The sequence below is a fragment of the Stenella coeruleoalba genome (assembly GCF_951394435.1).
Source record: "Stenella coeruleoalba genome assembly, chromosome: 15".
Lineage (NCBI taxonomy): Eukaryota > Metazoa > Chordata > Mammalia > Artiodactyla > Delphinidae > Stenella > Stenella coeruleoalba.
In genome coordinates, this window is record NC_137161.1 from 3,497,378 (window position 1) to 3,519,237 (window position 21,860).

At 33.0% G+C, this 21,860-nt stretch overlaps 1 protein-coding gene across 2 annotated transcripts in view; it reads left to right on the forward strand.

Annotated features, from left to right (window-relative positions):
* The window catches only part of SYCP2 (synaptonemal complex protein 2), a 73,062-nt gene that overhangs the window by 40,119 nt on the left and 11,083 nt on the right, over window positions 1-21,860 (forward strand). For both annotated transcript variants that reach the window (XM_079944286.1, XM_079944287.1), the window contains exons 18-32: window positions 2,528-2,627; window positions 3,480-3,637; window positions 5,425-5,488; window positions 5,812-5,869; window positions 6,387-6,520; window positions 6,670-7,109; window positions 13,039-13,166; window positions 13,959-13,995; window positions 16,152-16,222; window positions 16,323-16,380; window positions 16,860-16,915; window positions 17,332-17,389; window positions 17,908-18,076; window positions 20,018-20,055; window positions 20,528-20,692. In XM_079944286.1, the coding sequence (XP_079800412.1) occupies window positions 2,528-2,627; window positions 3,480-3,637; window positions 5,425-5,488; window positions 5,812-5,869; window positions 6,387-6,520; window positions 6,670-7,109; window positions 13,039-13,166; window positions 13,959-13,995; window positions 16,152-16,222; window positions 16,323-16,380; window positions 16,860-16,915; window positions 17,332-17,389; window positions 17,908-18,076; window positions 20,018-20,055; window positions 20,528-20,692 (1,734 nt within the window). The remainder of the gene's footprint in view (window positions 1-2,527; window positions 2,628-3,479; window positions 3,638-5,424; window positions 5,489-5,811; window positions 5,870-6,386; window positions 6,521-6,669; window positions 7,110-13,038; window positions 13,167-13,958; window positions 13,996-16,151; window positions 16,223-16,322; window positions 16,381-16,859; window positions 16,916-17,331; window positions 17,390-17,907; window positions 18,077-20,017; window positions 20,056-20,527; window positions 20,693-21,860) is intronic.

The window sequence follows — 21,860 nt, forward strand, 5'->3', positions numbered from 1 at the left end:
TCTGTTTACTGGCATGAGGAAAGAAAGCAAAATACTAGGTTCTTTCTCCTCCTCCTCCTGCTCCATTGAGGATCTCCTCTAGGCTGCATGTGATAGAACCATTTCTCAGCCGCCTCTCCACATCTTGCTGTGACACTTGACATTGCTAACAGCCCTCTCTTTCTTAATGTCCTCTCCTTTGTCTTCTATGTTAGCATTTTAATTCTCTTTTTACTTCTGTTACTACATCAGAGATACTTTCTCTCACTGTCTCCTAAATGTAGATTTGCTCTAAAAGCTTGATACCCAGCTTTCTGAACATGTCTATGCCTTCTCCCTTAGAGAGCTTCCTTCCTGTGCATAATTTAAGCTCTTAAAATGTACCAGGCTTCTGTTCAAAGTTCTATAGCTACGTTACTCTTTTTCTTTTTTCTTTTTTTTTCTTTTGTGGTACGCGGACCTCACTGTTTTGGCCTCTCCTGTTGAGGAGCACAGGCTCCGGACGCGCAGGCTCAGCGGCCATGGCTCACGGGCCCAGCCGCTCCGCAGCATGTGGGATATTCCCGGACCGGGGCACAAACCCGTGTCCCATCCATCGGCAGGCGGACTCTCAACCACTGCGCCACCAGGGAAGCCCTCCACTTACTCTTTTTATATTTCCCTTGGTTGTGTCTCTTCAAGCCCTTTCCTAAAGTCTACCTCAAACTCTATCTTTTGCCTCAAGTTTGCATCTGCCTCCATACTTCAGTAATGTTACCATTCATTTTTCTGATGATATCCTTGATTCCAAACTCTTCTCCCCCCATACCTAGAACCAAGGTGCTAGTGATTGTTCTTTCATAGTATCTCTCACATCGTTTCCTCCTTATTATTCCCTTTACCGTTACTCATTTTAGCATATGTAGGTTATACAGTAACCTTCTAATAGTGTCTTTGACACTATTGCTCCATTTTGTGAGCTACCCTGTGTCGTACACCACTGATTTTTCTTAATACCAGTATCCTCATAGCATTCTTCTGCTCAGAAAGCCTTGTCATCTCTGTGTTTATCCCATTAAATCTAAGTTTTGACTTAGTTTGAAGACATTCTGTAATTTAATACTACTCTATCAAAATACCCTCCACTTTAGTATGGTCAGTTGCTTTACTGTCTCTTTTTTTATGGCATGCTCATTCTTGCCTCTGTACTTTCATTCATGCTGCTTTTACCTCTACTTATCTAAAGTGTACTTACATTTGTAAATCTTTGTTCATTTTTACTTTCTTAATGGAGCTTTTCCCGATTATTTGTTTTTACTAATCTCTCACCTTTAGGCAACTATAACTCTCACAGGCTCTTCCATACATTGTGTTACTATTTTTCCCTGTAGTCTGTGTCCTTCATTAAATTAAAAGTATCATTTTTGTCAACTGTAGTTCCCTCAGACGATTAGATTATAAAAGCCTTTTTTGGTCTTTATATCAGAATCACAACTTGAGTACTTACTAAAAATGCAGATTCTTAGAGCCCCCCCACCCCAACCCAAACCTATTGAATCATAACACAAACTCTGGAAAAGATCTTAACCACACTAAAGTTTGAAAAACATTGCACTGTTGTTAAATACCCACTGTGTTTTCAATAAGGACTAACTGTTTGAAGCATTTATATGAATAAGTAACTTTTTGGATCTCATTCATTATATACCACTAGAACTGTAATTTCTTTAAGAAGAATCTGCTGATTCAGTAGCTTATTTTCTGGTTAATCTTAGAATTCACTTTTCTCCTGTCCTTCCCCACCTTTCCTCCATTGCCCTATATACATACCTACTCAAAACTCCATCAATATTTTTTTCTCTGTCTTAGAGGCAGGTGCCTTTTTCAAAACAGCTGTCTTCTCCCTCTTTATGGTTTGTCATCATGTACTCCTTTGTACGGCATCCTCTGGAACTCCTGTCTCCTGTAGTCCCTCCTCTGCTCTTATCAGTCATTCTAGGCTAAAGTTAGAAAATGCACATCTTTTTTGGAACACTAGCTTGTGTGCCACTGAGTCTCTGAACTCCTGTAGCTGCGTTTTACTCCAAAGGCAGTTTAGTCTTCACAGAATATTAATACAATTTTTTAAATGTGTGAAAGTTTTGAACAAGGCTTAAGGTTATGAAAACTTTCACAAACAAGTTTACATAAATACGTGTTCCAAACATTATCCTTATGTAAAAATACAATAGGAAATTGTGAGCCAATGGTTAACTAGATAAACTGAGTGTCAATAAAATATTTTCAGCTAATATATAAAGGTACAATAATTCCAAGTCTGGATATTCTTTAAATATTCTTTAAAACAACATCCTTTACTTGTTTCGGCTATCTATTCAATACCAAACGTTAGGATAAAATCCCTCAAGTCAGGCTAAACTGCAGATATTTCTGGATATCATATTGTTTATAAAATACCATATGTCTTTTGTGTGTAGTCAAGGTGAAATGTTGTGAATAAAATTACAGGATATTTAATTTCAAAAGAGAATGTATATTTACTGTGGGTTTTTTTTTCTCATGGTTTAAGATAATTACTCCTAGCAAAAGAAAAATGTCTGAAGCATCAATGATTGTTCCTGGCTCAGATAGATACACTGTGAGAAGTCCAATATTTTTAGTCAATACATGTAAGTTTTATTGCCTTTGAAGATTCCTAAAAAGTATTATTGTTTTAAGCTGGCATTTTTTAAATTCAGGAGTATTCTGGACCTAATTTATCTAGAGGATAATTTGGGGATATAAAAATTAATAAAATACGAACCACAAATGTCTTCTGTCAAAAAATTACAAATGTCTGAGAAGTTTAATGGGTATCCATATAAACATTATTCAGAATATTAATATCCAGCATTAATAATTTGTTGTAATTTTAAGTGAGAGCCAGCATAACACAGTGGATAAAGCATTAAATTAATCAGGCTGCTTGGGCTTGTTTCCCCACTCCTGGGTATGTACTTTATAGCTAAGTTTAGAACCAGTTTCCTTTCTATGAAATGGGACTGAAGTGTCTAACCTCATCAAATTAAACTGTTTAAAGGATTAAATAAAAATTATTCATTAAACAAATGTTGTGAAACATTTAGACAGTGCCTGGTACATACTAAGAGCTAAATAAAAATTTTAAAATAATCTGATACTGTGTACTAGTTGCTATAAACACAGTATTATTTAATCTTTATGACAATTTAATAGTGACCTTCTGTTCCCAAAATCTGATTGCCTACTGGGAAATTATCTAATATTTGACAAACTTCTCAAACTTAACAGGTCCAAAATAAATTCATCTTTCCACCCTCCCTGCCAGTTTTTCTCCATTTCTTACCTTGGAATATGGCATCCATATCCAGTTACTCATCTAAATCAGAAACCTGGGACCCATCTTAGAATCCCCTTTTTTAACCTTCCTCAGCAAAAAGTGTCTCAGTGAGAACAACACAGAAAATCCTACAAATATAGCAGTCCTTTGTCCTCCTTTTTAGCAACACTACGAAGAAGAAGAATTAAACCACCACTGCAAATGACGAGTTCTACAGAAAAACCTGGTGCTTCTAAAACATTGGAAAATGGAGTGGATAATGCTGTATCACTTAAATCTAGACCGTCTGAAGAAAGAAATAGAGGAGATAATACAGACAAAGTAACTTTACTTTGAAAGCATTTTTAAATAAATTTTTATCAAATTATTGTAGAAATACATAATTGAGCTAATTACTTTTGCAAGCAGTGAGTGTTTCACTTTTCCTACAGTATTGCTTTGTAAATTTTTTAGATATCATTTATTGTCCTTGAAAGTAAGTTCTTATCAATCATTTACTGTGCTAACAGTAAAATTTAGAAATATTCATTCAGTGTAACTGATTTATGCCTTCACTAGGAGAAATGGACTTGCCATCATTCTTTAGTTTATTATACAAATTAGTGTCTGCTATGGGGAAGGTTCTGGTTTAGAAATATAAGACACAAGTGGAATCTTAGTATCTCAAAGTCTAGCATGGGAATTAGACAAATTAATAAGATGATTATAATACTGTATGTGTTCTCAGATGTACATACAGGATGCAATAGAAACCTAGTAGAGGGGCAAGTGCCTAATCCCAGAGCTGGAGGGGAAGCTGAAGATCAGGAGATGCTCTTTTAGGAGATGGAGAAGAGTTGATTTTTGGAGGGTCAATAAAGGTTATTAGTCACATGGACATCGAGGAGGGCATTCTTTTCAGGAAGTTGAAGGGGGGACAGAGCAGGGAATGGATGAGAGAAAGTTGTGTCTTGGAGAAATACGTAATCAGAGATACAGATAAGTTTGTAGATGAGGAGGAACACCTGAAAGCTTTTGTTTTCTCTGAAGTGTGAGCATGGTGAGCTTCTCCTGGGGACAGAGCCTTGAAGTAGAGGGCTCAGAGACACACAGAGGTTTGGAATAACTACTGAGAGAGAATGGAGAGGGGGAAGAATAAGTACAAGTGTTAGGCAGTGTTGAGGGCCCAGTTCAATTTTAAGACTATGAAGCTTATCATGGCATTAGTTTAGAAGTAAGTATAATTTCCTCAAATAAAGCTTAGCAGCCTTGGTGTTACAGTAAAAAAAAGAAAGATGGTGGATGTAAAAAAATTTTTAATGGTTATGAGGCTGAAAGATAAAGGGTGCAAGAGTTGAAGATATTAGGAAAAAATAGTCAAAGTAATGGTTCAAATTGTCTAGCTAAGTGTTTCTTAATAGGGGCAATATTGTTTAGCTGTGCAGTGTGGTTCTGAATGTTGTAGGATGAGAAGTGTCCTAGGCCTGTGCTTACTTATTGTCAGGAGAGCCCTTCTGTCATTGTGACAACAAAAAACACACCTGTACATTTTCATACTGCTCCTCTTCCAGTAGGGAAGACAGCCAGGATGAGGCAAAATATCTTAGTTAGAGGGTATATTTTTCTGATAGTGATGGCAAATTTTTATTTGGTCCGGGAAGGTATGTATCTGTGGCTGTGGAAAGAGGGAAGCTTGCTACAGTCAAGAAGTTACTTGTGCAGTGGCCAAAACTTTATAAAATAAGTTAATACTTCATAATTTCCGGTTCATATGTATGTTAGTGAAAAGACAGAATAGATGCAGGCTATGAGATCAATAGCAAGAGAAGATATGCCATGGAGGTGCTAGAAATTCTCAGAGAGGAAAATTGAATTATTTTTCTAGCTGTGGCTGAGATCAGAAAATTTGTAGGATCTTCTGCCTCCTTATCTGCAATGAAAGTTACTTTCTTGTGTTTTAGGATAGGCAATATTCTAGAATGGGCATAATCGTATGAAATAAATAGAAATACTATCCAACTTTTAATAGTAAGGCAAAAAAGTTTTAAACTTTAATACTCTGACTTTTAAAAGTTGTTTGCATATAATGCCTTAATTCAAATTTATATTAAAATTTCTCCCGTTTATAGCATATCGAAACTGATAGAGAAAAGACAGAAAATAAGGACATTGAATTCCCAAACCAAAATTTTAGTAAGTAATCTTTGGTTTAATTTTAGTCATCCTTTATACACACACACACACACACACACACACACACTCCTCTCTATACTTCCCTTTCATTTATTTGAAAAAAAGATTTATAATGAATACATTCAGCTTTATGCAAAGAACTTAGAGGTTACAAGAAAATATAATACAGCCTTGGTTCCCAAGAAGTTTGGGTCTGGGAGGGGGAAGATGAGATCAGTCAATCTTTCCATCCCAGTATGTGAACTTCGATCAAATTCTAGCTTTCATTTTACCCTGCCAACTGCACGAAAAAATGAAAATACCATAATTTTTGTTTTATTTAGGTGAACTCCAGGAAATTGTTCCTGATTCACAGGCAGTGGGAAAAATAGATAAACCTGTGTAAGTATGAGAAAACCCATCAAATCATTTAGCCTATAATAATGTTACTTTTAGATGAGTGTAACAAATTTAAAGGACAAGGCCTTTATATTCTTAGAGTGTAGTATTGGTCATAGAATTTATCATCTTTCAAGTATTATTATGATCGCACAATGGGGAATAGCCTATATGTTTCTTCAACCAACGTAACTCTTTTCAAATTGACTTAAAATGAATGAGATTTTAAAACAATAAAGAATGAATGTGAAGAAAATTAACCAAGTTTAGATATACATGAAGACGTGTAAGATATGTGAGATGTATTTAGGTAGATATCAAAATAGTAGCAATAATGGAACTTTTAAAATAATATTCTTTAATCTTGATCAATTATATAGTAAATTTTAACTTTCATCAGGACTTTTCATACTTGACTGTTAAATTTCTGTCAGTAAACATTGACTAAATAAAAAGAATCAAGGCCTTATATCAGTCATAGGCTAATGTTTTGTGATAAGCAAATGAATTTATTTTGCAGGTTACCTGGTGTTTTAGACAACATCTGTGGAAATAAAATGCACTTCAAATGGGCACGTTGGCCACCTGTAACAAATATTAATCTGTGTAATAACAAAAGAGCAAGTACTTCATCAGGAGACACATTTACTCAAGGTGAAACACAGTTTTCTCTGTATATAAAATAGTTGTTCAAGGAAATACTCATTTCTTGAAATGTCTTAACAAATATTTTGGTTTTAACAAATTTTGTATATGATCAGTTTATAAATTTAATAAGGATTAATTTCTCATTTTCCCATTAGATATTGTTATCAACAAAAAACTTACTAAACAAAAATCATCCTCTTCAATATCAGATGATAATTCTCAGGAAATGGGAAAGGTGCAGTATGGGAAAGAAATAATGCAGCATAACAAAATACATAAAGCAGAAGTAGAAGTTTGCAAAAGAAACAAACAACAACAACTAAATCATTCTAAACATTTGGAGGAGAAAAATACTGAAAATACAAAGCAGAGTGATTGGCATATTGAATCTGAAACTACTTTAAAATCAGTTCTCCTAAATAAGAAAGTTGAAGAATCTGTGATCTGTAGGAAGAAATATATACTGTCAAAAGATGTGAATACTGCTATCTGTGATAAAAGCCCTTCTCCTAGAAAAAATGCAGAAAGTCATAGAAAATCAGGGGAAAGACTGACATCTGAATTTAATTCCTGGGATTTGAAACAAAAAAAAATGGTGAGCTTTCAGTATATTTTATTTCTGCACACCCATAATATGCCTACTTAATAACATAAAGTGAAAGAAGCTTGATTAATTGCTACAAATTTAGTGTTTGTAATACCCTATCCTTTTTTTAATTGAAGTATCGTTGATTTACAATATTACATTAGTTTCAGGTATATAACATAGTGATTCAATATTCTTATAGATTATACTCCATTTAAAGTTATTACAAAATAATGGCTGTATTTCTCTATGCTGTGCGATTTACCATTGTTGCTTATCTATTTTATATTTAGTAGTTTGCATCTCTTAATCCCATACCCCTATCTTGCCCCTTTCCTCTTCCCTCTCCCCACTGGTAACCACTAGTAATACCATGTTCTTTAATTCAGGCTTAGACTCTGAGAGTGCATGCCTCCTGAACCCCTTTCTGACCTCTCCCCAGTCCCAGCCCTGATAGAACCTATGTGCCTGCTGGCACATAGCTGGCATGTAAATAGGTATAGCATGAATGAACCCTGCAGTTCCTTGTCTCCTCTTACTGGGTCTCTCCCACTCTGTCCCTTAGATTCTTCTGAACATGCATATAGAACTGCCTGTGCCTCTCTTATGGTGCTTACCTTTCTTTTTTAATAAATGGTTATTTTGTGTGGTCTTTCCCCCCGTTTTAACCTATTAGAGTGTAAAGACTGTGTTTTATGCAACGTTTGTTTTCCTGCATGGCCTAGCACAGCTTTGCACGTAGTAGCATCTGAAACATTTCTTGGATTATTGCCTTAAAGTTTGACGAGGTTTTTCAAGAAAGTATGTAAGTGGGGTGGAGGAGACTTATCTTCTATTGTAAATGTTGCTTGTCCTCATTGCAGACTCCACTTCTTCAAATTAATCATCTGTAGAACATCTCCAGGAGAGTTTTAGCTAGTTTGCACCATACTTTGAGACTGAAAGTTTACTTTTTGTAGCAGTTAAAGTTATAAATCTTTTCTTTGGTCATTGCTACCAAGATTCAGATTAAGAAAATTTTCTAATCAGAATACATTTCCACTGCCAGTAATGCAATCGGTTTTGCACTATGCCTTAAAAGATCCAGGTTGTACAGGCCTTCATTTATCTTCCAGAGTGTTACTAATACCTGGGTGGCCAAATTTCTAGAGTCAGTGTAAAATGTTCATATATTGGAGCATCTTAGTGTGCAAGTGAAATACTTAATAGCCAATTTTGCAGTTGTTGTATATAATTAGATATTATTTCATTTGTCTTGACCAGGCTACTCTTTATTTTGTTTTTAACCTGCAATTCCCTTTTTCTGCCTCATTTGGCTACTTTCCTTTTTAACCAGATCCTTTTGGGTCACTTTCTTCTTGATTCTCAGTACGCTATTCTCTCTTCTTTCTAGTCTTAGCTGCTATTTAGTTCCTTCAGACCCAGTGGAAGTAAGTTTCTTTTTGTCTGAATGCTGATCTGTCCTTCAATTTTAATTTTAAACTGTTTTCTTTGGAATTTAGAATCATTCCACAGAATTTTTCTGATCTAGTCATTTTTTTCCTGGGAGCACAGAAACTTGATCTTTTCTAAGCTTTTTTTTTTTTAAATCAACTTCCCGTTTTCAGAAGTTCTCTTTGCTCTTTCATAGCGTCACTCTCTTTATTACTGTGCAGCATTTCCTGCCACTCTCATTCATGGGTGACTCTCCTCTAAGGTAGTCATCTGTCTGATCATGTCTTTCTATTCACTGGATAAACCCAGAGAAATAGAACCTCTGTAGTTCAGAGGTACAGATTTCCCACATTGGCTCTAATTATGTCAGAGTTCTTAATAATATTATATTATTATACACTGTTTTAGGGGAGGTTTGTTTTTGCTACATTTTTATCAAGGCAGGTATACCCTGTCTTCTGGTAATCTCAAGAAGGGATAGTAAGTAATAACTTATTATCTATTATATATAAAAGCATGTGAACTTAAAAATGGTTAAAATAATAAATTTTATGTCATGTTATGTTTATATTATATTTTACCATAATTTAAAAAACCCATATGCATGATGCTCAGAAAAAAAATAAAACTAAAAGCAAGAGAACTCATATCTTTAGTAAGAGTGTTCAAGTTTTCTTTTAACCAGATAATCTAAAATTATGCAGATAATATTCCTACTTCGTAGTCTTTCCATTAAAAAATTAATAGAATTTTTTAGAGCAGTTTCAGGTATACAGCTATACAAAGAGTTCCCATATACCCCTTCACTCCACCCCAGTTTCCCCTATCATTAACATCTTACGCTAGTAGATTTGTTACAAATGATGAGCCAGTACTGAAACATTATTAACTCAAGTCCATAGTTTACATTATAGTTCACTCTTTGTGTTGTGTATTCCATGTTTTTTTGACAGATGTATAACAACAGATATTGACCCTTAGAGTATCATGCATAATAGTTTCACTGCCCCAAAATTCCCCTGTGCTCCACCCCTCCCTTGTTTCCTCCCTCCTCCGCCAAACTGCAGGCAATCACTGATCTTTTTACTGTCTCCATAATTTTGCCTTTTCCAGAATGCCAGAGTTGGAATCATATAGTATGTCATCTTTTCAGATTAGTTTCTTTCACTTAGCAATATGCATTGAATGTTCCTCCGTGTGTTTTTATGGTTTGATAGCTCTTTTTTTTTTTTTTTTTTTTTAATGCTGAATCCATTGTATGGACGTACCAAGATTTGTTTATCCACTTACCTGTTGAAGGACATCTTGGTTGCTTCCGTGTTTTGACAATTACGAATAATGCTTCTATAAACATTCGTGTGCAGGTTTTGTGTGGACATAAACTTTAAACTCAGTTGGGAAAATACCAAGGAGCATGATTGCTGGGTCATGTGGTAAGAGTATGTTTAGCTTTGTAAGAAACTGCCTGTCTTCCAAAAGTGGAAAAAATGGCTGTACCATTTTTGCATTTCATCAGCAATGAGTAAGAGAGTTCCTGTTGATCTACATCCTTGCCAGTATTCGATATTGTCAATGTTTTGGATTTTAGCCATTCTTACAGGTGCTTGGTGGTATCTCGTTGTTTTAATTTGCAGTTCCCTAATGACATGATGTTGAGCATCTTTTCATATTTTTATTTACCATCTGTATATCTTCTTTGGTGAGTTGTCTCTTCAGATCTTTTGCCCAATTTTAATTGGGTTGCTTCCTAATTGGTGAGTTTTAACAGTTCTTTGTGTACTTTAGATACAAGTTCTTTATTAGGTATGTATTTTACAAATATTTTCTCCCAATCTGTGGTCTGTCTTTTCATTCTCTAAACAGTGCTTTTTGCAGAGCAGACATATTTAATTTTAATGAAGTCCTACTTATCAGTTTTTTCTCTCATGGATTGTGCTTTTGGTGTAGTACCTAAAAAGGTATTCCAAACCCAAGGTCACCTAGATTTTCTCCTGTTTCTCCTATGTTGTCTTCTAGGAGTTTTATAGCTTGCACTTTACATTCAGGTCTGTTATCCCTTTTGAGTTAATTTTCATGAAGGGTATAAAGTCTGTGTCTAGATTCTTTTTTTTGGCATGGTATGTTCCAGCACCATTTGTTGAAAAGACTAACTTTCCTCCACTGTACTGCCTTTTGTTCCTTTGTCAAAGATCAGCTAATTGTATTTATGTGGGCCTCTTTCTGAGCTCTCTGTTTTTTCCATTATTCTATTTGTCTGTTCCTTCACCAATACCACACTATATTGTATTCAATGTCTTTTCAGTAAGTCTTAAAGTAGGGTCAATCCTCAGACTTTGTTCTTCTCTGCTGATATTGTGTTGGCTACTCAGGGTCTTTTGCTTCTCCTTGTAAATTTTAGAATCATTTTGTCGATAACCACAAAATATCTTGCTGGGACTTTGATTGAGATTACATTGAATTTATAGATCAAGTTGGAAAGAACTGACATCTTGACAATATTGAGCTTCTTAAAATACACGAACATGGAATATCTCCATTTATTTATTTAAAAAAATTTTTATTTTATATTGGAGTATAGTTGATTAACAATGTGTTAGTTTCAGGTGTACAGAAAAGTGATTCAGTTTTACATATACATATATCTGTTCTCCATTTTTTTTTTAGATAGTCTTTGATTTTTCATCAGTCATGTTTCCTCGTATAGATCTTGTACATGTTTTGTTAGATTTATACCTAAATATCTCATTTTGGGGGGTGCTAATATAAGTGGAATGTAATTTCACATTCCAGTTGTTCATTACTGGTTTATAAGAAAGTGACTGACTTTTGTATATAAACCTTGTATCCTTCAATTGTGCTATAATTGTTCTTTAGCTCCAAGGATATTTTTGTTGATTTTTTTGAGGTTTTCTACATAGACAGTGATGTCATCTGTAAACAAAGACAGTTTTATTTCTTTCTTCCCAATATGTATGTAGTGTATTTCCTTTTCTTGTCTTACGGCATTAGTAAGACTTCTAGAATGATGTTGAATAGGAGTGGTGAGAGCAGACATCCTTTCCTCGTTTCTGATATTAGTGGTAGTATCTAGTTTCTCTCCATTAATTTATAATGTTAGCCGTAGTTTTTTTTTTTAGATGTTCTTTATCAAGGTGAGGATATTCTTCTCCATTCCTAGTTTTCTGAGAATTGTTATTGTGAATGGGTATTGGATTTCATCAAATGCTTTTGTGCATCTACTGATATGATCATATGATTTTTCTTCCTTAGCCTGGATTTTATTTATTTATTTATTTATTTTATTTTTCGCTGTGTTGGGTCTTCGTTTCTGTGCGAGGGCTTTCTCTAGTTGCAGCGAGCAGGGGCCACTCCTCATCGCAGTGCACGGGCTCTCACTGTCGCAGCCTCTCTTGTTGCGGAGCACAAGCTTCAGACGTGCAGGCTCAGTAGTTGTGGCTCACGGGCTTAGTTGCTCCGCAGCATGTGGGATCCTCCCAGACCAGGGCTCGAACCCGTGTCCCCTGCATTGGCAGGCAGACTCTCAACCACTGTGCCACCAGGGAAGCCCAACCTGGATTATATTAGTTGATTTTCAGATGTTGAATAAACATTGCATACCTGGAATTCCACTTGGTTGTGGGTACATAATTCTTTTTATATGTTATTGTATTCAATTTGCTAAATTTTTTGTTGAGGATTTTTGCATCTATGTTTATAAGAAATATTAGTCTACAGCTTTCCTTTCTTGTAATTCCTTTGATTTTGGTATTAGGATATATTGGTTTCATACAGTGAGTTAGGAGGTACTCCCTCTGCTTCTGTCTTCTGAAAGGTTGTGAAAAGTTGTATAATTCTTCCTTAAATGTTTGATAAAACTCAACAGTGAACCCATCTGGGCCTGTTGCTTTCTGTTTTGGCAGGTATTAATTATTGTTTCAATTTCTTTAATAGATTAGGCCTATTCACATGATTTATTTCTCCCTGTGTGAGTTTTAGTAGAATTTATCTTTCAAGGAATTGGTCCATTTACTCTAGGTTATCAAATTCATGAGCATAGAGTTGTTCATAATATTTTTTTATTATCCTTGTGATTTATCCATGTGATCCATAGTGATAGCCTCTCATTTCTAATACTGGTAATTTCTGTATTTTTTCTTAATGAACTTGGCTAGAGGCTTATCAATTTTATTGATCTTTTCAAAGAACCAACTTTTGGTTTCCTTCAGTTTTTTATGATTTTTTCCCCCATGGATAGAAACTTTTTTTAATAGCTGCAAAGCACTCTGCACATTTCTATATGTTAAAAGACTTTTCCTAAGTTGTTGTAATGCCTAACAAGGTGCAAACTTATTAAGTTTTTTAAAAAAAAAATTTCTGACCCCTTTTATTTCTCTTTGTAGTTATTTATAGAACCAGATTTTTTTCTTAAATTTTCTTTTCAGCCTTTTTTTTCCTTTGAAGGTTAACTTGGTAGAGTTTTTAAGTAGCTAACAAATTGTTTCAGAGAGAAAAGTCAAAAGGGAAAGGATTTACTGATGCAGCAGAATCTTTGATAAGCCAAATTAATAAGAGATACAAACCAAAGGATGGCATAAAGTCTACAAGAAAATTAAAGGAGTCTTTGATTGACAGGTATGTTCTTAAATTTAGAAATGAATATTTTTCTGAGAGATACAACTAAATTATTTTACCTAGTTTTAAGGTTAGTTTTAAACATATGTCCAAATAATGTAACTTTCCATTAGAAAACACAGGTACTTATTTACTTTTATAAATAGAATCTGTTTAAATTATATAGAAAGGGAACTACAATTGAAATTAGTCATTCTAGTATCTGATTACATTTTATAAAGTATCAAGAGCACCATATTGATACAGCATACCATTTCAGAAATAAATCTTTAGGATATAGACATTTTAGAAATGTTATTTATTGAGACTAGTGATGAGTAAGACTAAATATATTTACATATATTGCTTAATAAAATATGAAATTTAAATGACCTGAAATGAGTTATTTTGTATTGTATATATGTATTCCTTGTTTGCAGTCCTTCTGAAGATTTTCTTTTATTACAAAATGTTTCTTTATAGGCTTCCAGGTAGTTAATTCATGTTTAAGTTAATTCTGACTCTATATGGCATGAAAAAAATTACTCTCATGGCAGAACCATTCATTTAAATTGTCTGGCACCTCCTGCTGCATAAGTGATTCAACTTAGACTTAAGTTTTTTTGTTGCTGTTTACTGTGTGTGGAGTTGCAAAAATATCAGACTAGGACTGTCACATTTCAGTTACTTGTAGCATATTGAATGTAGACTTAGTGATCCAAATATGTTTTACCTTATATAATATGGATTTTATGAAAAACATTCTACTGACATTTAATTGCCTTTTTAATTTTGACAAAACCTTTTCTATAGTGGTTTTTCAAACAAATCTGATCTACAGCTCAGTAAGGTAAGTTTCATGTATTTAACTACACCAAATGTATAGTCAAACTCTATGATATTTGACTTTACAGTAAAATAGAATAGTAGTAGGATGGAAGTAGATTTAATGTTTTCAGCATATTGAAAAATGGATTAAACAACTGACCAGATGAGTGGCAAGTACTCAGAAAAGCCCCCTAAACTTCTGTTCTGCTTTTCAAAGAAAATGCTTCTTTTACATACATGTGTGATATTTTTACTTTTTGGTACATGATTCAGTACCATTTTTTTCCTAACTTATCCCGTCTCTCTTGACAATAAGATCATCCTGAAGTCCATATTTTTGTTAAAAACATTTATTATTCATCCAGGTTTAAAATATCAGTTATCTTTGATTTATTCCTCACAGTTATCTCCAGTTAATTTCAAGTTTTGAGCTTTACCTTCTGTAAGTTCCGCTTGAGTTTTCCCTCTCCTGCCTGTGCCAACTCCTATTTTTTTGAGTTCTAATTTCTAATCCCTGGGTTATTATAATATCCTTCATGTAATTCTTTTTGTCTCTAGTATTTTCTCTGTGCCAATCCATTCATTACATTCAATACTAGCTTTATTACTTTCCAAAGCACACAGCTTCAATCATGTCATTCTCTTATTGAGAATCCTTCTTTGGTCTCTGTTGCTTTTTGTTTGTTTTTAACATCTTTATTGGAGTATAATTGCTTTAGAGTGGTGTGTTAGTTTCTGCTTTATAACAGAGTGAATCAGCTGTACGGATACATATATCCCCATATCTCCTCTCCTCCTTATTGAATTAAGTGGAGACTTAAGCTGGCTCCCTAGACCTCTTAAAAGTCTGTCTTATTTCCTAAAATTAGTTCCCTAGACATGTCTTATTTAGCTGAAACATAATAAATTGAGATTCCTTGAAGTGTCTTTCCTAAGTGTTTATTCTTTTTCTTCCCCCTTTGGAAAGAACTGCGAAGCGAGTCGCCAGGTTCTTTCACCCTCTTTTCTCCTTGTCAAAACTTTATTCCTCCTTGCAAGCCTTGCTTCAGAGTCTACCTTCTTTATGAAAACTTTCTAAGGTGCCCTAACTCAAAATCCAAATGGGCAAGAATTCTGAATCTGTGCAATAATGTCTTTGTACCTTTTTATTAACTTTGCAGTTCTTTTTTTCTCTCTTCTGTTTTCTACTAGAATGCAACTATTTAGAATCATCTTTGTATCCTATATAAGTAAGACCTTCGTATCTTCTTTAATATCTGCTCATTTTTGGATCTTCAGTAAAACTTAGCAAACACTGGCATGCAAAAGATGAATTGAGCAAATGTATCTAAACAATGGTAAAAATCATTTTGGAAAGAACAAGTCAGATCAGTGATTAGAGGAGTAAAATATTGAAGGATAAACTTTTTGGAATAATGTAAACTATTTTATTATAAAACAGCCAAAAGAAATAATAAAATTGAAGATGAATCACAACTAAAATGAATATTTTAGTTTTAATATTTCCAACTTCCAGATATTAAATTAGACTTCTAATTATTTCTGATCAGTAATCAATCATTCAGTGGTATTTGTGTACTAATTATAGTTAAATTACTTTAATAACGTAATTACACACTTAAGTATGTTAAAATTTTATTTAACTTTTCTGCCTACTTTTTGATCAGATTGAATATACTTTGAGCAGTGGGCTATAGGAATAAATGTACACACATCTTTCCCTAATAATACTAGTTGATTGATACAATTTTGTCTCTTTCACATGAGATTTTACATAAACCTAGCCTCTCCTGAAATTGTTCTATTTAACAGTTTAAAGCAAATGAGATACTGGGGGGAAAAAGTAGAAGCATGATTGTTTTGTGATCCTAGAATCACTAAATTCAGCTTGTAGAATACCAGTGAGGTCATTTACCTATGTACAGTAATGTCAATAAATATTAAAGATATAAGGATCGTTTGTATTTAATTTGCAATACTTTCTATTATGTTCTCAGTTAACACTTAAGTCGTCAATATTTTTTAAAGTGTGGATGTTTATAAAGAAACTCACAAATGTGAAATTTATATTAATAGAAACACAACTAGATAATATATGAAAATTTAGTTGCATCTGTTATTTGTTTGACAGTGATGTACAAGTTTGAATGGTTTTATGTAAATTTCTTCTGTATTTAGGAAAAGGTTCAGAAAAAAAGTTATAGACAATTGAAGACTACTTTTGTTAATGTTACTGCTGAATGCCCATTGTAAGTAATTTTTCATAAATCTTAAAAGTTTTCTTCATATTTGAAGACAATAAATGTATTTGTTGTATAATGAAGTTAATATTTCTCTTCATTTTTACAGGAATGATGTTTACAATTTTAATTTGAATGGAGCTGATGAGCCTATTATAAAGCTTGGAGTAAGCCAGAAATCAGAATTTTGTATTTTGTACAAAATACTAAATTTTGTATTTAGTTATTCAGTATTTATTTTGTATTTACCATGCAGTTATTAGAGCATGTTTTCTAATTTCCATCCTCTTATAGATATGCTTTAAAATATTTTAACATATATTATTAAATTCTTCAAAATTTATTTGGTACCAACCTAGGTATTTTTGGTTTTCTTTCAAATCTTTTGGACTGAAGTAGAGAAAAATGAGTAACTGGGGCAACAAGAAATTCACTTTCTTTACTGATGCAACATATTTAATCTTATTTTGTTTTTAATATAGTTTATATTATTAGCTTTCTTCTTAAATATAAAAACATTTTAGTAAGATTAATTTTATTGTCACATCTTACATGAAGTTATAGAAACAAGATTTTTATGTTAATTTAATTGTTGTTTACCTTCTTTTAACACTAAAAATTTTTTTAATGCTTATTCAAAATATAGATCCAAGAATTTCAAACTACAGCTAGAGAAACCTGCGTGGATAGTTCAGTGACATTGTAGGTATTTTTATTATAATTAGATGGATCAGTTTAAAATACAGTTTTCTCAGTTGTTCTTTTTCTTAAATATTTCCTCCCAGTTTGACATTTTAACATATCAAAAGAGAGAATAAAAATGCTGTCATAACTACTATTATTCTATTATTTTAGCATTTACTTCTAAAATTGATTTGCAGATTCTGTACACTTAATATTAGTTGTAAGCTGAAAGGACTTAGTCTTTTCTAGTCTTTTCATCTAACCTTGTTACTTTATAATTAACTGAGGTCAGAGAGAATAAGTGACTTGGCCACATTTATATAGGGACGTAGTAAAAGAGTTAAGGCAGAAAACCCAGGTCTAACTGTCCAGTTGCATGCTACCTTAAAAAAACAAGTAATTAAGATTTAAATTAATGCATATTTTTGTTTAAGGTTAGGTTTAAGGAATCATGATGAACTTGAACCTTCTCTCAAAACAAAAGATAAAAGAGTAAGTTATAATATCGTAATGTGTCTATTAAAATCAGTATTTCTTCTACTAATTTTTCAATGCCAAAGATTATCTCAGAACTGAAAAACAAAAATATTTGGATCACTTTTTTTTTTTTTTTTACTCTGGAGATTATCCATGTTCCTATTTTGACTTTTCCTATAGTGTCTGAGCTATTTGTAATCATCTAGTAATAGAAAATATGACAACCTTAGTTACTCTCTTCAATGGTATTAGGTTTTGTCTCTATGAAGTAAGCTGTTTTGATTTAACTTTTAATTAACAGCAACATTGACAGCAAAATATAAATCTCAACCTCTGATCTGGGTTTCTGAGTGATTTTATTGGGTAGGTCCTTAATGCCAGATAGATGATTTAGTGTGCTAAAAAAATGAGAAGTTAGTTTTTCTAGTTTTTTGGTGGGTTTTTTTATTTTTTGGTTTAACTTCCTTTGTATGACATATAATAAGCCAGATTCCTTCATCTATTACAAGGATTGTGTTTTTTTGTTTTTATAGACTGTAACTAATCACAGAAAGAAAAATCTCTTTAGTGATAGTGACACAGAATACAAATGTGATGACAGCAAGACCGATATTAGCTGGCTAAGAGAACCAAAATCAAAACCACAGCTAATAGACTACAGCAGAAATAAAAATGTGAAGAAACATAAAAGTGGGAAATCAAGTAAGAAATCACTTTTTAGAGAAATCTGTAAATGATTTTACCGTTTCAACTGTATGAAATACTTTGTTGGTTGATAAATGTGTTTTTGTTATGTAGATAGTGTTTATAATTACATACTGTTTTGAATAGGAAAAAAAGTATGAAAGTAAATACACCAAAATGCTACAGCGGTTTTTATTATTTTTGGTAATATGGTTATATTTAAATTTCTTTTTTATTGGAATCTTTAGGGACACAAAATATGGTTTATCATAATCTTTGGTTCATGACACACTCTCATCATTTCTCTACTCATGGCCTACTATTCAGTTATTTAGCTAATTACAGTGAGTAATGTATTAAGTACTTATGAACCCAGCACTGTAAACAAAATCAAAGCTTGGACAACACCCCACTCTCTGCTTTTTAGGAATTCATATAGATGCAATAAAAATTTATTGAAAGGAAAACAATTTTCTTACAGAAATATTTTTGCCAAAATCTTTTATAAAATGTTTTCCCAGCATAAGTCTTCTGCTTCTTGAAGTAGCTGGACAAGAAGAGTTTGAGGTATGCATTTTTGGCTAGACATAATGGCCATTTTCATAGCTTAGATAAATTTTAGTGTTTACTAAACCACAGAGATTTTATATATTCCATTTTTAAAAGAAGGTAACATAACTCTGAGCTTTTATATTTGTTTTAAGGAATCAGTTTTTATTTTCTTTCAGGATAAAAATAATTGTTAGTGACCTGTGGGAGTTGGGGGAGGGAACGATGGCTTAAAAAGAAGTAAAAATAGAGGAAATAGGAAATGAACTTTGGCGTGTGTTTAGAAATGAGGCTGAATCTTGAAAACAGATGAGAGTTCAATCATATACATGAGGAAGAGAAGTAATAGGATTATCATATATATAAGAGACAGTAGGAAATAGCATAGTGTACTTAGGAAGTGCAGTATCAGGGTAGTTGGAATGTAGATCAGACTTGTGGCAAAATGTTGAAAAATGTGGCTGGGTCTAGTCACAGTGTGTGGACTTTGAAGCAGTGTGTTATAAGCCAAGGAGAAACATGATAAGATTCACATACTCTCAGGGACCTTATAGTCTAGTAGGAAGATGTATAAGTAAAGACATTTATGACATGGGAAGTTATTAAAGGTTAGAATACTGAAGTCAGTAAATACTCTTGAAATAGAACACTTCTGAGTGAATTGTTTTGTTTTTACGGTTGAATGACAGCCAATATGTACGAGCTGGTTTATTGCCAGGAAGACCTTGGATAATCCCAATTCATTATTATTTCCTTGGCTGGGATAAGCCCAGTTCTTAGGCTTCAGTGAATATTTAGAAAGAGGAAATTGTCCTGGAAATGCAAAAAAGGGAATAGGGACTGAAGCAACTCTTAATAATATGGGTAAATCTTAGAAACATAATGATGGGTGAAAAATAAACCAAATCATAGAATATTTCATATAATGTGATACTGTTTTACAAAGTTCATTATATTGTCTAGGGATATATATCTGTGAAGTAAAACTTTAAGAGCAAGTGACTAAGAAACAGATTTCAGGATAGCGATGACCTTTTGGCAGAGGGGATATGGAGGATCGTGTAAGAGGGAGTACACAAAGTAGATTCAGTATTATTCATAATCTGGTTCTTAGTGGAATGGTAGATTCATGAGTGTAACTTTATAATGTATGTTACATATTGTATGTTTAAAAGTGTATACTATAAAATAAAGGAGAATGGAAATTGGTAATTCATGTTGTACCAAACTATACTGTACAATTTATCAATGTCAGTTTAGTCTTATCTTGAAACTTAAAATTTTGAATGAATTTAAAGGTATATTCTTATTGTTTTTATGATTTTAACTTACATGCAGAAGTATTCTAACAAATTTTAATGGCAGTTCTTATCTATTTGAAAAATTTAACCTTATTTTCTTGAATTGCAGGACCATCTTTGGAAAGGGGACAGCCAAGATCTAAAATGGTAAAACCAGGAAGTCTGTGTTCAAACATCCCTTTAAAATTATTTTTCTCCTTGTAATGAAAAAATATCATTTGTCCCCTAATTTTATCCTTGTTATCAGTTCCTTGTTTTCTATAATTGTTCCAAGCTTTGCACACTTACTTCTACCTTCTGCCTTTTTGAATCACGTTGACTTGTTTTAAGTCTATTTTATTCTGTGGTTGTAGGTATTTTTGATATCTTTTCCTTTCTCTCTCTCTTACTTTAGTTATGTAATATATATCAGGCCTCACAGAGCTTTAATGATAAGGATAAAAAGGTGATAAAGATATATTTGAAATGGAAAGATAAAATCCAGTCATTTTAAAAGTATTAATCAGGAATCTTTTTATTCCTACAAATATACAGATCTTGTCACAGTGCCAATTTTGTAGCAAATAGCTTGTATCTCAAAATATTGATCTAATATATTCAGGAATTTTTCTCCTAAAAGACACCCAACAAAAACATCACCAAAAAGGTAGATGAGACAGTTCCAGAGGGGAGAATGAGACTTCCACGACGAGCTGCAGAAACCAAAAAAAATTATAAAGATCTCTCAAATTCAGAATCAGAGAGTGAACAAGAATTTTCACATTCATTTAAAGAGATAGTAAAGGTAAATAGATACAATTCAGATTAATAGTTTCTAAAAGCCTTTTAAAATATTAAATATAGAATATATTTTTGTAAGAATGTCAGATTTATCTTGTCACTTCTTTTTATATGAGAAAACTTATATAACAATTCTAAAAATTGATCCTTAGGCAATATAATGTTAAAATTTATAATAAGTTGGCATTATTGTTACAAAAGAGATGTTTGACTCTAGTAAAATTATAACTTTAATATCTTTGAATTAGAGAAGTACTTGGTCTTTCCAAAATTATGCTTCAAGAAACTACAGACTGTTGGGAAGCTGTGGATCTTTTTCTTGAATGAAAGCAAAAATATTGGATCTGAGGTTCTTTCCATACCCTGCCCCACCTCTGTTCACCCCTGACTTCTAGAGAGATGAAGGAACTTACCCAAGGTCACACAGCTAGGAAAAGGTTAAAAAAAAAAAAAAAAGATTTGAACTCAAAAGAGTCTGGCAGGTCTCTGATCATTACACTGTTCTCATTTTATTACTATTATTTTTTGTTCTTTTTTGTTTTGTTTTTTGTTTTTTTGTTCTCATTTTAAATCATTAAACCTCCATCACCCTCTGTTATCTCTTACCTGGAAGAACTTAAGGACTTCATAACTTACCTCCACATTTTCTTATCGCTTCCTACTTTAATTTACTATGGAAATAATTAGGTAAATCTTACCAAGCCATCTCTTATCTTACCTTCTTCAAAGGAAAACCCTGAAAATCTCCAAATAGACATTCAAAACACCGAAATACCTTTCCAAGCTTATTTTCTCACTTCCCCAGTATATACACAGAACTGTACCAGTCAAATAGAATAACCTGTGACTGCCAAACAAGAGCTGTGCTTCTCGCTACCTTTGCTCATATCAGTCGTCCTCCATACTCTCAGTATGTTCCCTTGCCATCTTCTTTTACAAACTCCTGAGCATGTTGAGTACCATGAAATCGGGGAATTCCTTCTGGTTTCCCTAAACTGGAAATCATCTTTTTTGAACCGTCATAGCATTTTATTTGTATCTATTAGGATATTTATTATAGTCTATAATATTTTCCTGTGAATTTGTCATATGCTTTCTTGTGTATTAGAAGGTCTTTCACTACTCATGTTGAGGCCCCTGTTATGCCTGTATGTAGTGATACAAGGCATTTA